The sequence below is a fragment of the Lonchura striata genome, chromosome 6, assembly GCF_046129695.1.
Source record: "Lonchura striata isolate bLonStr1 chromosome 6, bLonStr1.mat, whole genome shotgun sequence".
In the NCBI taxonomy this organism is placed as follows: Eukaryota; Metazoa; Chordata; class Aves; order Passeriformes; family Estrildidae; genus Lonchura; species Lonchura striata.
In genome coordinates this window covers 31,493,061-31,507,594 of record NC_134608.1, presented here as the reverse complement: position 1 = coordinate 31,507,594, position 14,534 = coordinate 31,493,061, and the positions used below count along the sequence as shown (strand labels likewise).

At 34.6% G+C, this 14,534-nt stretch overlaps 1 protein-coding gene across 3 annotated transcripts in view; it reads right to left on the bottom strand.

The window, feature by feature from the left end:
* The window catches only part of RYR3 (ryanodine receptor 3), a 194,165-nt gene that overhangs the window by 67,916 nt on the left and 111,715 nt on the right, over nt 1–14,534 (bottom strand). For 2 of the 3 annotated variants that reach the window (XM_077784078.1, XM_077784079.1), the window contains exons 43-54: nt 12,230–12,365; nt 11,214–11,394; nt 10,641–10,746; nt 9,351–9,471; nt 8,585–8,754; nt 7,766–7,986; nt 7,311–7,401; nt 5,764–5,904; nt 3,914–4,077; nt 2,935–3,013; nt 1,697–1,786; nt 151–300 (exon numbers count right to left, since the gene is read on the bottom strand). In XM_077784078.1, coding sequence (XP_077640204.1) covers nt 151–300; nt 1,697–1,786; nt 2,935–3,013; nt 3,914–4,077; nt 5,764–5,904; nt 7,311–7,401; nt 7,766–7,986; nt 8,585–8,754; nt 9,351–9,471; nt 10,641–10,746; nt 11,214–11,394; nt 12,230–12,365 — 1,650 coding nt within the window. Of the gene's footprint in view, nt 1–150; nt 301–1,696; nt 1,787–2,934; nt 3,014–3,913; nt 4,096–5,763; nt 5,905–7,310; nt 7,402–7,765; nt 7,987–8,584; nt 8,755–9,350; nt 9,472–10,640; nt 10,747–11,213; nt 11,395–12,229; nt 12,366–14,534 lie in introns of all 3 variants that reach the window. The other variant, XM_077784077.1, reaches the window with a different exon arrangement.

The following is a 14,534-nucleotide window of genomic DNA, read 5'->3' as shown; positions in this document are numbered from 1 at the left end:
GTTTATTATAGTGACATGACTTCCAATCTTAGAACTCCACCATTAAAAGTTTCTTTTCACTGAAGGAATATAAAATGGAAATAATTGTCTATAATTTATTAGTAAATTAACAGACCTTTTGTTTTTTAAAATCAAGGTCTTCTACCTTACCTGACTAGACTGAGATATGCTACGAAGCTTTTCATTTTCACGCTGATGTATTATTGCTTCTCCTCCCTCCTTGGTCCTTTCTAGGCTCCATCCCAAGGCCAGCATGGTTTTCAATGATTCTCTGGCAGGCCAACGATAAATTTCCTTTTCCTTTGAAGAATGTAAATTTTTTTCTGTATTTAGTAAGTAGCAAAAGCACAACAAAAATATTCCGTCCTTCTCTAAGTGCCACATACCACAAAATTATAGAAAATTTGTATTTTAGAACACAAAATACAGTTCTTTTTACATAAGAGAAGAACTTTGAAATACCTACAATTAAAAAAATAAAATAGTTTTAGTGGCATTTATTGCTGGGATAAGTGTTAGAAACTAACAGCACTGCAATGAGCCCCGGAGTAATAATGTAGATTGGACCTCAAAACTTCTTCATTAATTCTACCAGCACAAAATAATAAAAGAAATTATGGTACTCTGAGTGCTAAAAATTAGTTAAACAAGTATATATCTTCAAATGCATCAAACACTCAAGATCTTTTTTTAGTCTTCCTATATTTATATCCACTCACAGATACAGAAGGTTACTGAACTATACACCTCTTCATAAAAACACAGATACCAATAAAAATAGACAACAGCCCATATTCCAGCACTCCTTTGAAAAATAAAAGTGTTAGAAAAAGTCTGAAAATCTGTGGCAAACTTCTGAGTATGCTATAATAAGACTTTTCAAATCAATGAAATAACAGTATTTCAGGTTGTATCATAAACTAGTTGCTCCAAATTACAGCTTTTAGGTATAATCCTGATTTTTATGTTGAAAAGTTTTAATTTCAGACAATTTAGAAAGTTCTTTTTAAAGTGCTTAAATAACAACCAACAATGCTTTAGCTCCTCTCCAAAGATTCCAAAGCGATTTACAAACATTAGGAAACTCAACCTCTTTAATCCCTCTTGATTCTTGTCATGTCTATTTTCTGAACAAGAAACACATGGTGAAGAGGGACATATGTAATTGACTTGTGTCTCCCAGTGAATCATTACAAAAATAAGTAACAGAATTAAAATTCCCTTCACTGTTCTGACAACTAGAAGACATTTGTACCTAGTCAAGAAATTCAAAATACTTCAAATGTTTTTCTGCATTTTCAACTGAATCATCTCCTACACATTTTTTGCATTTTTCTACTATTTTTCTGGAAGACAAAATTGCCTTAGTGTAGGTTAAATTACACTTTCATTAACATCCAGGAGTTTCTGCCAGTCATTCGGCATCCATGGAAGCCTGAAAAAACTGTGCTACTGAATTCAAATTTGCCCAGGCCTATGAAGAAACACTTAACATTATGCCTAATGGAAGCAAATTATACAAGACTCAGTGTAAGATTAACTGAAAATCACTCCGACATAAAGTTGTACCTATTAACTGTAAGAATTCTTGTTGGTTCCTCTGCCTGACATTTAACAGAATACATTTGAAATTGATTTTTAAAGGCACACAAATCAATCTACTTCATATTGATGCAGGTGAAATTTCCTCTATTACCTTTTCAGCTAAAGTTTTGAAAGGCCTTATTAATGGGTGAGTCTTCATGTTTTCATCCAGTGAAACTCCATATTTCCATCCACTATTAGTCTGAAAAATAAAAAAATACAACCACAAACCCCAGTGAAATAAGATGAGATCAACATTGATGAGTGAGAGCAAATTAGCCAGCTTCCTTTGTCACATCAAACTGCTAACCCACCCCAAGAGCTGCTCAGTGCCACAGGAGAGGAGCGTGCATCCATCTGTGGACACAAAACACGCCTGGGACAGAAGGGACGCCCCTGTGAGCAGCGCGTGCCGTGATACCAGTCCTGAGCCTAACTCACACCGGCCCCTTTCTCATGCATTGAGACAAAAGTGACTGTCCCAAAATACAATAAATACACTGTCCCACTCTGAGAGCCTAAAGTCAGAAACACTGAGAAGAATACGTAACATTAACAGATCAAGAACTGGAGAACGTAACTAATGAATCCTTTACCTTAAAGAGAAGTAACTGAAATTTATGGTTTGAAATTTTTCTGTGTATATTTACATACACATATGTATGCGTACCTTCTTACATAAATTTGCATATATAGGCCCTCCCAAGAGAATTATTTTATAGAACTCTTTCATAAAATTGCTATTCATTTGTTAATAATTGTTATATAAATTATCAAAGAATTCATTGTCTTTTCTTGTAGCTTTGTAGAAATAATGAAACAGAAACATGACATAGTGACAGAGCATTTGAAAAATTATAGAGAAATTCAATTCATAACAGGCTTCCTAAAGCTAAGAAAGAAAATCTACAACTAAAACTTATCTGAAATAAAAAACTACATTAGACTGTACTTTCTTAGATCATAGAGCTGCTGCAGTAAAACTGAATCTCCCAGACAAAAAGCACAATTACCAGGCAAAGTGATGCCAAAAGAGCATCTTACCTATCTATTCTTACCTAAAACTTTTTTAAAAAGCCCCAAAGAACAACAAAAACCCACCAAACCCCCAAACAAACCGCCAAATCCAAACCAAACTCCCCTTTTTCAGTCCCCTCAAGTCTCTAATAAATTCTTTGAAAAAGTAACTAATTACAATGCATTATCCTAAGCAAGAGGTTTCTTCCCAAAATAGATATGTAGACTCTGAACAAGGGGTTATCAGTTAAACTGTCTAGTTTTAATTTCAATATTCACCATAGGAATTATTTACTAGTCCTGGATAGTTGCCAGTCTTAAAATAACTCCTACCTTTTCAAAGGCCCATTTATCATGGGAATGTTCAGCATACTTGCTTACAATATACTCCAACTTCTCAGGAAGTACAAGGCTGTAAGCAAAGAGGGCTATGGTCATTCAGTCATAAGTTACTGCAGTCTGATTTATGAAGAAATTGTCAGCAAAATATAGGACTAATCAAAAATGCTCCACCTTCAAATGAAGGCAGAGCATTTGGCATGGCAATTCCCTACTCTTTAAAAGAAATGCCACAAAAAAGGCATAGCTATAATGGCATTTGCAGAGAACCTTTAAATACATAACAGTCACACTTTTTAGCACCTGAAATGCAAAGAAACAAAAACCTGCTTCACCATAATCTACAGGTAAATTGTTGCTAATTCTTAATAAAGAATAATATTAACATGGATGTTTCACAATGCATAATGATGGAAGGATAAGAATTTAATAGCAAGACTGAGCTATTGATCCTCAGTTCCTGAATATAAAGTCTGTATTTTAAAAGCAAAAAATTACTAGGAAAAGCCATCTCTATTTAATCATCCTGCATGATCTGCTTATTTTGTGACATAAAGATTTTATAAAAATTGGACTACAGACCAATTGAATCACCAGATTTTTATGATGGACAAATTGTCATAAGTAAAATAATGATAATTTCTAATTTATCTATCCCAAACATTTGAACTATCAGGCAATAAGGTACATAATAAATATATAATTTACTATTTTCTCTGTAGACATAAGATGGAAATATTTAACATCTGTTCAGGGCTGAGAGAGATATGGTTTATGTCTGGTAAACATGACAGGTTTCAGTGAAGTATTTGGCAGAAGGAAGTAAAAATCCCTCTGTTATTTCTGAAAGTCCTAATACCACTAACATGTCAGTCACCAGCCGGTTCTCCCTACAGAAGATAAAAAAAATGTTAATAAGGAATAGCATAAAAAAATTTAAGGGAAGGAAACCACTATGAATTACATTACTCACTTTGATGTGCTGACAGGTTTGGGATCAAAATTTCCTTCTGGATCCACTGAAGTCTGCTTTTCCAAAGTTGACATAATTCGTGTATCTAAATAATCAGGGGGCAAGGCACCAGCTATAGCACTTAGACAAGGCAAAGCCATTCGAAAGAGCTCTGGGTCATACTTCTGCAGGAGAGATAGGAACTGGTTGGAAAACCCAATAGAAAAACATGCAAAATGTTAGTGAAATCCAAGCAGCCATATAGCCATGTACAAATATTAGAAGATGCAAACAAACAGTAAGTCACATTTAAAATTCAAACATGGAGCAAAATTATTGTTGCATGACATCTATTTTGCATTGTATCAACCTGATATATTCTTAACACTACTCAGATTGACATAAGAATGTGCTGACACTTTTTATGTGTATGCAATATGAGGTCAACTCGAGTTTGCTTTGGACATGAAGGCCTGTACAGAGAGGATCAAGGCTTGTTTGCCTAGGTACAGAATATGATCATCTGTAAAACCCTGCCTTAGTTCTAAAGTTATTAATTCCTGCAGAATTAGCAGAAGACATAGTCATTTTGCTTCTCTTTCACCCTGTACTGTTTCATTTTAAAATATGCTCATTAAAGGAAATAGTGATTAACAGTAGCAAAGTAATTTCATTATTTTTAATAACATCAAACCTGCAAATAGTTTAGAACAAAAAAGAATGGTGGAGAATACTGTAGGTTGTCAGATCAGATTTACACAACTCTTCTTTCACTAACCACCATTGGGCTAACAACCATTTACAGAAAAATAAAAATGTTGTTATAGAGAGACACCAGTATTGTCAGAAACATATAATGTTAATTCATCTGTTAAAATCTAAGATGCACTAATTGGAAACATTTGATTGTATCAGTTACTCATGACACTGTTTGCACTTGTGAAAGTACGAAGAGAGGGGAAAATGTTGCTAAAAATCAAATACAAATAAAGCTTAAAAAGCCACTTCAGAATAATGCAGAGACTGTTTTTATTTTCATATTATAAATCAGAATGCCTAGAGGAGCAATCATCTAAATCTGTAGCTTAGAAAGAGAACATAAAATCAGTGAGACCCAATGAATATGTTTTTTTATTGTTCTAAAGCAAAAACTGATATTTGATTGGGCTGAATTTTGACCCCAAGCAAGCACAAAAAGTGTTTATTCATGAAGAAATTTCTTGTATCAGAAATGCAACTTTTTCTTACTGAGAGAAAAACTAAGTTAAAAAGTCCCAATATCACATTTTGCAACAGAAAAATGGAAAAGTATTTATTTCATAGTATATTGCATCATATCTCTTCAGCTGGGCAATAGCTGGAAAACTAAAGAAATATAAATATATTTGAAGACAGGCAATGTAAATTTATTCTGCATATACTGACAATTTGATAAGTAGGTGCATATATATATAAATGAATTTCATGTCAGTAATAATTAATTTAAAATGTTTAGTAGAGCCAAGATAGGAGAGCATAAAACGATGACATGTTAGTGCCGTGAGAACTAAACACTACATGTGCATATGTGTGTGTATACTTATATATATATATATATATATAGATATATATGCACACACATACATATCTTCTCATTAGTAGTGTAAAGCTTACAAGTATATCAAGCAAAGATTTGAAATTTCATTAGCTTGGAGACAATCTTTCAAGATTCAGTGTTCAATTTTTCACTTCATTAAAAGCACTCATTGCTGTATCTCCCATATTAGATGAAACAAGCATTAAAACAGGAATTTTCTCATCTTGGCACAGCAAATTATCACTGTAATGCTTTTATACCCAGCCCATAATGCAATGTGAATTGCAGCCATTACCTTATGAGACAAGGAATCAAATATTCCCCAGAAAAGTTTCTCAGTTAAATGTAGCTCCTCTTCTGCTGCAATTCCATAGCTTCCCATTCCTGAAGGCAGACAGTAATATTTCCAGCACTGCTCATAGTGATTTGTCAGAAGCTAGGTTTTCAAGAAATAAAAATGCTTGTGAAACATTGCTATTTAACAAAATAAAAAACTGTTATGTTAAACAGTTACAGGAGTAGTTTTATTTGTGTCTGTCTCTTGATTTCCAGTGGCTCAGAATAATGTTTTTTCCTTCTTTTTCTTTTTGGAAGAGCAGCAGAGCCCATATTGTGAAAGTATAAAGCCTGTATTATCTCCAGCTCCTGCTGTGGGATTCTCAATGGCTACTGGGAGTAGCAAACTTTCAGAATTGTCAACATCTGAGTACAGACTAGCTCACAGGACAAAAACAGAGACAATGAAATGGGTATAAGGCAGGACATGATATGTTCTCATGAAAAGTTTTACAAATTCAAATTGATTTAACTCCTGTCAGTTGCAGTTGCTTTAGTGTTACTCAAAACACTGCAAAAGACACCTGCAGTACACACTCTTGGCTGTTATTGCTCAGCTCTGGAAAAACTGACAGTAAAAACTATGATACAAGAAATCTGTACAGTTAAAGAGCCTACTATATAAGATTATTGATGCACTTTCCACATAACTTCAAAATTCTAACAGTTTCTTCTGTAGAACTAAAAATTCTTATCCCATGGAAATGTAAAAAAATTTTTAGTATCAGAGTAGAATCTTGACATTTTAGGGATTTTTTTCAGTTCTGTGTAAGGAAGAAAAACAATAATTAAAAAACAGACCAAACACTCCCTCTACACCACACTTTTAATCAAAAATTAATGATGTTCCAGAGTATGTTTGTAATATGGAAGTTCTGCTTTAAAATAGGATAAAATTTCAATTCTTTCAGAAAAAGACACAGACCTAAGATCAGGCTGTTTTATACCAACAAAGAAGTGAATCAAACCTGACAGAATAGTTATAAGATTTATTTAAAATCCAAGAATTGTAATTCTGTATTTACAGAACAAAAAAAAAAAATTAAAAGAAAAAGAAAAACTAGATAAAACTTCAGTTACAGATTATTCAAAAATAAAAGTTGAATTTTCTTCCCTGCATCCTGTCTCTTAGATTTCATTCAGAAGTCATTCCTGGCCCATGCATCCCACCAAGAGTTATTTTAGTTCATATAGCAGAAGAAGAAATCTCAATATAACACTGACAGTTAAACTGATACATTCAAATACTCTTTTGCTGAAGCAATGGAAATGTCAACAGTTCACTATACAAAGTATAATCCCCCTTACTCTTTGCATTAGGCACAATTTCAAAAATTTTTCAAACAGTGCGTTTAATTTGAAAGACTACAAAACAATAACATTATTTTCCATTCAGAAGTAATTTTACATTGCTTTACCCTTCCCATTCTGATTTTAAAAACAAGACAACAACAATTTCTTTTGAAGTTTTATGCTGGATGTCTGTACAGAAAATAAAGCATTTACCTTGAGAGGCATTTTACAGTATTCATTGAGCAGAGGCACATCAAAAACCAGCCTTCTCAACAGCTGTTGTAGCATAGAGGGACGCAAATGGCTGTATTTTTAAAAAATAGATGTTATCAGCAAAATTCATAAGTTAAGTGTAAATTAAATAAAAATTGAAGTCAATTTATTGGGAGGCAAAACACTTATTAAAATTATTTTGAAAAAACAATGCTAAGTGCTTAAGGAATCTCACTTTCTACCTATGGAAGGATATAGCACAGAACATTGTGCTGTTTCTGAACCCTCTTAAGTGAACAGAGAAATCTACATTTCAGTTCCTGAGATAACACTGGTCATTTATTTTAATGCAAGAATAAAACAGTCCAAGGTCTACACTACAGGCAAAGAAAGAAGCTGTTAAAATACCTACTCTGCACAAAAGAAATTAATTTGTACACAGGTATCATACGTACTGGCAAATGGCAAGCAGACATTCCTCAATGGCATCTCGTTGAGCTTTTGTGAGGGACCGTCCCTTGGATAACCTATAGATTGTGTGAAGCATGGAGTCAACCAGAGAGGCATGATGCTCTGTTCCAGAAAAGAGGGGAGCACATCTCTTGAGCAGTGGAAACACAGCTGAGCAAATGTATCTATTTAGTGCGAGAGCTGCCTCTGTGGTACTTAGAGAAACCTGAATGAAGGAGTAAATAAGCCTTAGTACCACACTGGGTAAAGGTCACTAAATATTAAGGTTATAAAACATAACAATGTAATAGTCCTTAAATCTCCTGAGAGGCTTGGGGCTAATGATATTTGTTTTTCAACTGGAGAAAATTCAAGCCATTTATTTATGCCCCATCTCTTGCATCCCTGCACTCTGAACCAATAGCATCAGAAAAGAATATGTAGCTTCTCTCTTGAAACAGGTTAGAAAATCCCACCAAGCATTAAATAACACTCAGCATCTCAATTTCTTCATACACCTGGATTTTCAGTGTAATTATTGAAAACAAACATGAAATAAAAGCAATCATTAGGCCTATTGCAGTATACTCAATTGTACTTACTGTACAGCCTGTATCAAAAGATTTTGAACTACTTTTACACTTCATACACTGAATGCTTAAATCAGACTTATGCACTGTAAATTAATAGTAAGTGATTTTGTTTTATAGTGAGCCTATAACGCCTTTTTCTAAAGGCTGTTTTGACTTGAAATTCCAGTTTTTTATGCTTACAGAGCCACTATATCCAGCCATTTCACCTAAACTCAGTAGTGAAATACATACTGTATCCAATGAGGCAGAAGCTCTTAAATCTGGTAAAAATCCAACTTCAAGTAGGTGAAGGAGGAAGCTTTGGTCCTTAATACCATAGACACGGTCCAAGAAGAGTACCATGGGTGCTTTATGATCAGGACAGAAACTGGCAGACATGTCTGGCTCATTTACTGTGCCATCTACACAAACATACAATGCACTTTTTAATAGTAGATAACTAATAAAACAAGAAACACCATGGCAATTAAAGACATTGTTATTACATTTAATATGTAAAACCACATACTCAAAGAAAATCACATTCTTGATCAGTTTTACTTTATGTTATAGAAGAATTGTTTAGAAAGTAAGTTTTTATTATTAAAAAAAACCCTATTATTTTGCAATTTAATTATCTTTCACGCTTAAATGAAAGCTTATAAATAAATGGTAAACATTCTACAAATGATTGGATAATTTGGAAATACAAAGGGACTGAGCCCAAGCTTAAACATTTTACCTAAAGAGGTAGTATCTCTAGAGCCAGTGCTGGAGACAAAGTATTGGCCCATTGGTGTGATCCTTTCAAGCATTTCTTATGTTCTTACATTCTCTGCTCTACAGGAGCAAATAACTCTGCCACTGGACCAGGTCTAATTGATGCAGATCTAATTAAAATTTGAACAGTTCTCTGCTTACATTCAACTAACAAAAATGCTCTATTTTTCATCTAAAGGCTAATGTGGCAAAAGACTTTCATAAAAGATAAATGGTCTAATGAAAGAATTGAAGTTACCTTTGTTAACTGTGGACAACTTTAGTGGTATACTTATAATCCCCACCAAATCTTCAGTTGGCACTAGGGATCGAAGAATTGACCTGATTCGAATAGCTTCCCCTTTTCCACTTTGAATAAGCTGTTTAGAAAAATTTGTCAGTTAAGAAATTTAGTATTGAGGGACATGAGAAAGTTTTCCTCAAAGTATTTGTGTAAATATGATTTTTTTTCAAACACTGGTAGAAAATGTACAGAAATTCAATTTACCCAAGAATGAAGTTGCCAAATTCAGCTGTTCCTACATTTGTATCTGGTCTTATTTTTATATAAATGATTTTACAATATCATGAATTCCCAATAAGACAAAAAACCTCTACATTGATAAGATTCCTAAACCAACCAGATAAGGTGATGAAACCAAAATTTATGACATGTCCATATTATCTGGGGAACCCATGGTGACAAATTTTGAGCTTGCTTTTTTACACTACAAAGGGATGCAGAACTGTGTGACGTAGCCATGCATTTTTCTAGTATTTCTATGTTGTAAAGAGCTTCAAAAGGCATTTAGAACAATGAGGTGAGCAATTCCTTTCAATTTCTAGCAGAAATCAGGTATTCATAACCTGTGTCTGAAAATCTCTACCAGTAATTTTCATAACATGAAACTACTGTGTCTGGCAATAGACAGACACATAGAGCTAATAAACTTAATAGCTTTTGTAAGTGTAAGGAGGGAGGTTGCAAGCCAAACTTCTTCGTCTTATTGTATTGAGAGAAATAGAGGATTTTAAGCTACTAAAGAATTTTAAGCACCAACAAGCAACCATCAGTCCAAGTCTTGCATGTGGCTGTCACAGGTGCTACTGTTGAAACAGTTATTTTACACATTTTTCCATGTATTCACAAGGTGTGGGCACCATGTTTCATCAATGCACACAAAAAGCAGTCCTCTATCATATTCTTACAAAAAATATTTTATGACTTTCTAGAGAATAATAAAGGGTCAGTTTCAGAAGTTATTATACTGGTCACTTAATTGTGCAACACTTGTAGTTCATATTTGCTTTGATTCCATATTCATGTAAAAATTACCATCGTTTTAGATAAATATAAAAGCACAAGGGAATCAAAAGACCATGGTTCTTTATAAACAGCTTGTAGCTTGTATCTACTTAGATACAGCAAGAAATCATAAAGTCTACCTTTTGAAGGGAAGAAGGCTTCAAATAGAGAAAGGTATAGTTAGGCACGTACAATTATGTTTACAAATCTCCTTACATTTTCTAAGTAGTAAAATGAACTTACGTGCATTTCTGGTGCACAGCGTCCAAGTAAATCTATAAGAGCTGAGTAAAATGACATGATTGCATTTCCCATGTGCACAGTCTCCTCTTCCTCTTCCTCCTCATCACTAAAAAGTTAAAAATAACAGTGAACATTTGTGCTAATCTAAGTTTTATAGCTCTTCTCTGAAGCTAGAGATATGATCCAGAGACTATTCACCAGACATACTCATCCCTTTGCCTCCAGACTAAAAGGATTTTGTCCCTAGGGTAAACATGCAGCCTAACTGTAATAGCTGACTTCACATGAGCCTTCTATCTTCCTCTTTTACTTTAGCTTAACTTTAGCTTCATTCCACAGCAGTCTTCTCATTTGTTTTGTCCTTTGGGTTTTTTCTCTCTGTAATTCTTATTCCACTTTTATGTAGCTAATGCTTTATGAATACCATATGACGACTGCTTGTGGATGTGAATCTCTAATTCTCTCTGTCTGTATAATGCCTTACACAACAGGGTCTATTATCCGCATACTGCAAGCATGATTGAACCAGCTATTAAATTGTCATTTGCCAAACAAGCATTCCCATTTACTTACCCTTCTCTTTTATATGCCTGGGAAGGAAGGTCACGACTAGGATTCTCTGAGATCCTGATAGCCTCCTGCATAGCAGCCAGCAAACCATTTCCTCCTTCTCCCCTAAGGTCTGGCCCGAAGCACTCTGGCCGTCGAATAAGGAGCTTGACAACAACACTTGCGTTTTCCTCAACACTTTCACCTGAGGGCCAAAAAACACTACATGTATTTTCTCCTGAAAGGTATTCTTAAGTCAGAAGAAAATGAAGTTTTCTCTCAATTGTTACAAAATATAAATCAAGTCCTCATCCTAAGGCGCCAGAGCTGAGGTTCCCCTGCAGCCCGTGGTGCAGACCATGGTGCGGCAGCTGCACCCCTGCAGCCCATGGAGGCCCCCAGGGATGCAGAGATCCACCTGCAGCCATGGAGGAGACCCCATGGAGGAGACCCCATGGAGGAGACCTGCACTGCAGCAGGGGGATGCCTGAGAGGAGGCTGGAAACCCGTGGGAGACCTGTGCTGGAGCGGGCTCCTGGCAGAGTCACCTGCTGAGAGTGGAGCACACACTGGAGCAGCCTGTCCTGGCAGGACTGCACCCCATGGAAAAGTGCCCCACACTGCAGCAGTTTGTGGGGAATTTTTGCCCATGGGATAGACTGACACTGGAGAAGGTTGTGGAGGATTGTCTCCCATGGGAGGGACCACACTAGAGCACAGGAAAGACTCTTCTGGAGAAGTGGCAGGAATGTATTGATGTAATCACCATTCCTGGTTTTCCTGTGCCAAGGAATTCCTAACATGATTCACTGCCATGGCTACAGGTTAATCTACTCAACTATGTGATTTGCAAAAAAAACCACAGCTAACTATGAAGAATCAAAAAAGAAAAAATTACAATAATAAGCGTACACCAATAGTCTTGTGTTTGTAATGAGAAGAGTATGGATTAACCTCTCTTCAGATTTAACATATTTTGATGGTTAGGAAATTAAAGGAAACCTTTTGATGGAATCTGGATGCCAAGAAATTAGACTTACTGTTAGCAAAAACTGCAAATCGTAAGAATGACAGGTAACGTTCACCCTCTATTGGGTTCCATCCAATGTCTGGATATCCTTTAGCCAGCAATACTGGACAGCTCTGCAGGCCACAACCCGCCAGGTAGGTAACAACCTGCAATACAGAAATAATAATTTATTCATATGCTTAGAAATATGTTTCTAAAAATTGCTATAAACCAGAATGAGCACAGTATTTTTTTCCAAGATTTTTTATATTCTAAGCAATTAACCTAAAACTCTAACAACATAGGTGACTATTTTATCAGTCATAGGGAATTTTTTAATGAAAAAAAGCTAGCACTCTTTGTTTCTGAAGTTACCTAATTATATGATGACACAAATACAACAATATGAATGAATGTGGAATGTGAAAAATAGAATAAAGTCTTGCATAACCATATGTTTTTGACAGTACATACACGACAACTAAAATACTGAACAGCTTTAAAATCAGATCAATAACTGTATATGGTTTATTTGCTACAATAGCAAAATAAAGATTGCATCAAAAGTTTATATAGTGTAATTCTAATTTTAATGGATATGAAAATCATTACAATTTTTCAGAAGAATTATAAATATCAACGAACAGTTTTAAAAGTCTGAAAACAGAAAGACTAAAAAATTTTGGTATTACAAAAATTTCTAACACAACGTTTCTTATCAAGAGGAGTATCTTTGAGGGAAATCTTTGAGAAATTATGATTAATTTCTTTAATTATATTAAACTGAATTTCAGAAATATTTACAGAATAATTTCCTCATTAATCTAAAATGAATTTGCAGATAACTGTGCATTTCAAATTTCAAATAAAATAAAAAATCATATGTTTGTGCAAAGGACAACACATGAGCATGGTTATAGCACTTAAAATAGGTAATGACCATGAAGAATCTTCCATGAATTCGTAAAAAAAGATACAAATTATAATTTCTTAAAATGGCAAGCAGCCAAAATAGATGGCAAAAGGGAGGTAGATTAAGAGATTATACTTAGTCATTATCCAGTATCCTAAGAGAAGAAAAGCTATGAATTTAGGAAGAATTATATGTCCGCTAATACAGTATACAAATTGCCACCAAAACGCTGCAACAGTGGAAAAATGGGTTGATATGTAAAACTTGTTTGTCTCAGTATGAAGTAAGGAAGTTACTCAGATAACTATGAGGAAAAAGTATATAATTCCCAACAGGATGTGACAGTTTTCAAGCATTTATTCAGAAGATATAAGTGAATACATACTTGCAGGGGTCTAGAAATGCAGCTCATAAAAAATGTGAGAGCGCCAGTAGAATAAATCTTTTCTAAGATTTTACAATGTTTCCACCAAGCCATATAGTTTTAATCTATTCAGTTTACTACAGAATGGGATACATTTCTTGTGCAATCCTCTACCATCCACACTGTCACGCATTTGCAGTAGAAAGAGTTTTGTATGAAGCAAAGTGACACAGAGTCCCCAGGCAGGTGCAAAGGAGAGCTGCTTTATTGCAAAAAAAAACGGCCTTTTTAATCAGTTAGCCCATTAGCAGTTACATAGTTTTAAATTATAACAAACATAATCCAACCAACCACCATACACCACGATGCGAGCATGTAATGGTTATATAACTTGCTTATTCAGCTGAGTCACTTTCCCATTGTCCTTTTCTGCTTAGCCAAAGTAGCAGGCCTGAGCCATGATTTTACAAGGGTAACAAGGCCCTTATTTTCTAAGGCTTTACCTATATGAAACAGAATTTAAATTTATAATGGCAAAAGTTCAAAAGTGAAGTTGTCTATGTGTAATTTATTTGCTTTGAACACAGTTTTTACAATATAAATTTTAGTCACATAGAAATGCTGTATCACTCTGAATAGGGTGTCTATCACATCCATCAAATAATATCAAGAGAGTATTCCTTTTTTCTAGTTATTAGTATACAGATCCGTTTACTGAATAACCTCCACATACTGCACTAGATAAAGTTATTGTCTCACCAAAGGTAATACATTGCAGCCAATGCATTATGATTCTTACAGCTAAAATGACTAATGAATTTGTGAAGCCCAGTCTGAGGCACATACAGCCTGATTTTTCAGCATAAAATACTGCTCATGTTACAGCTGGTATCTGTTACTGTTTGAATATTCAGGAATTGTACAGTGCCAAGTATTTCACTAAGAAATGTGCCAGGTATTTTAAGGTAAGCAATCAGTAAATGAGAAATGTGGTCATTAGTGAAATTTACTTTAAGTGAATTCCTCTACAGTAGTTTCCATGGAAATATAAGAGTCACT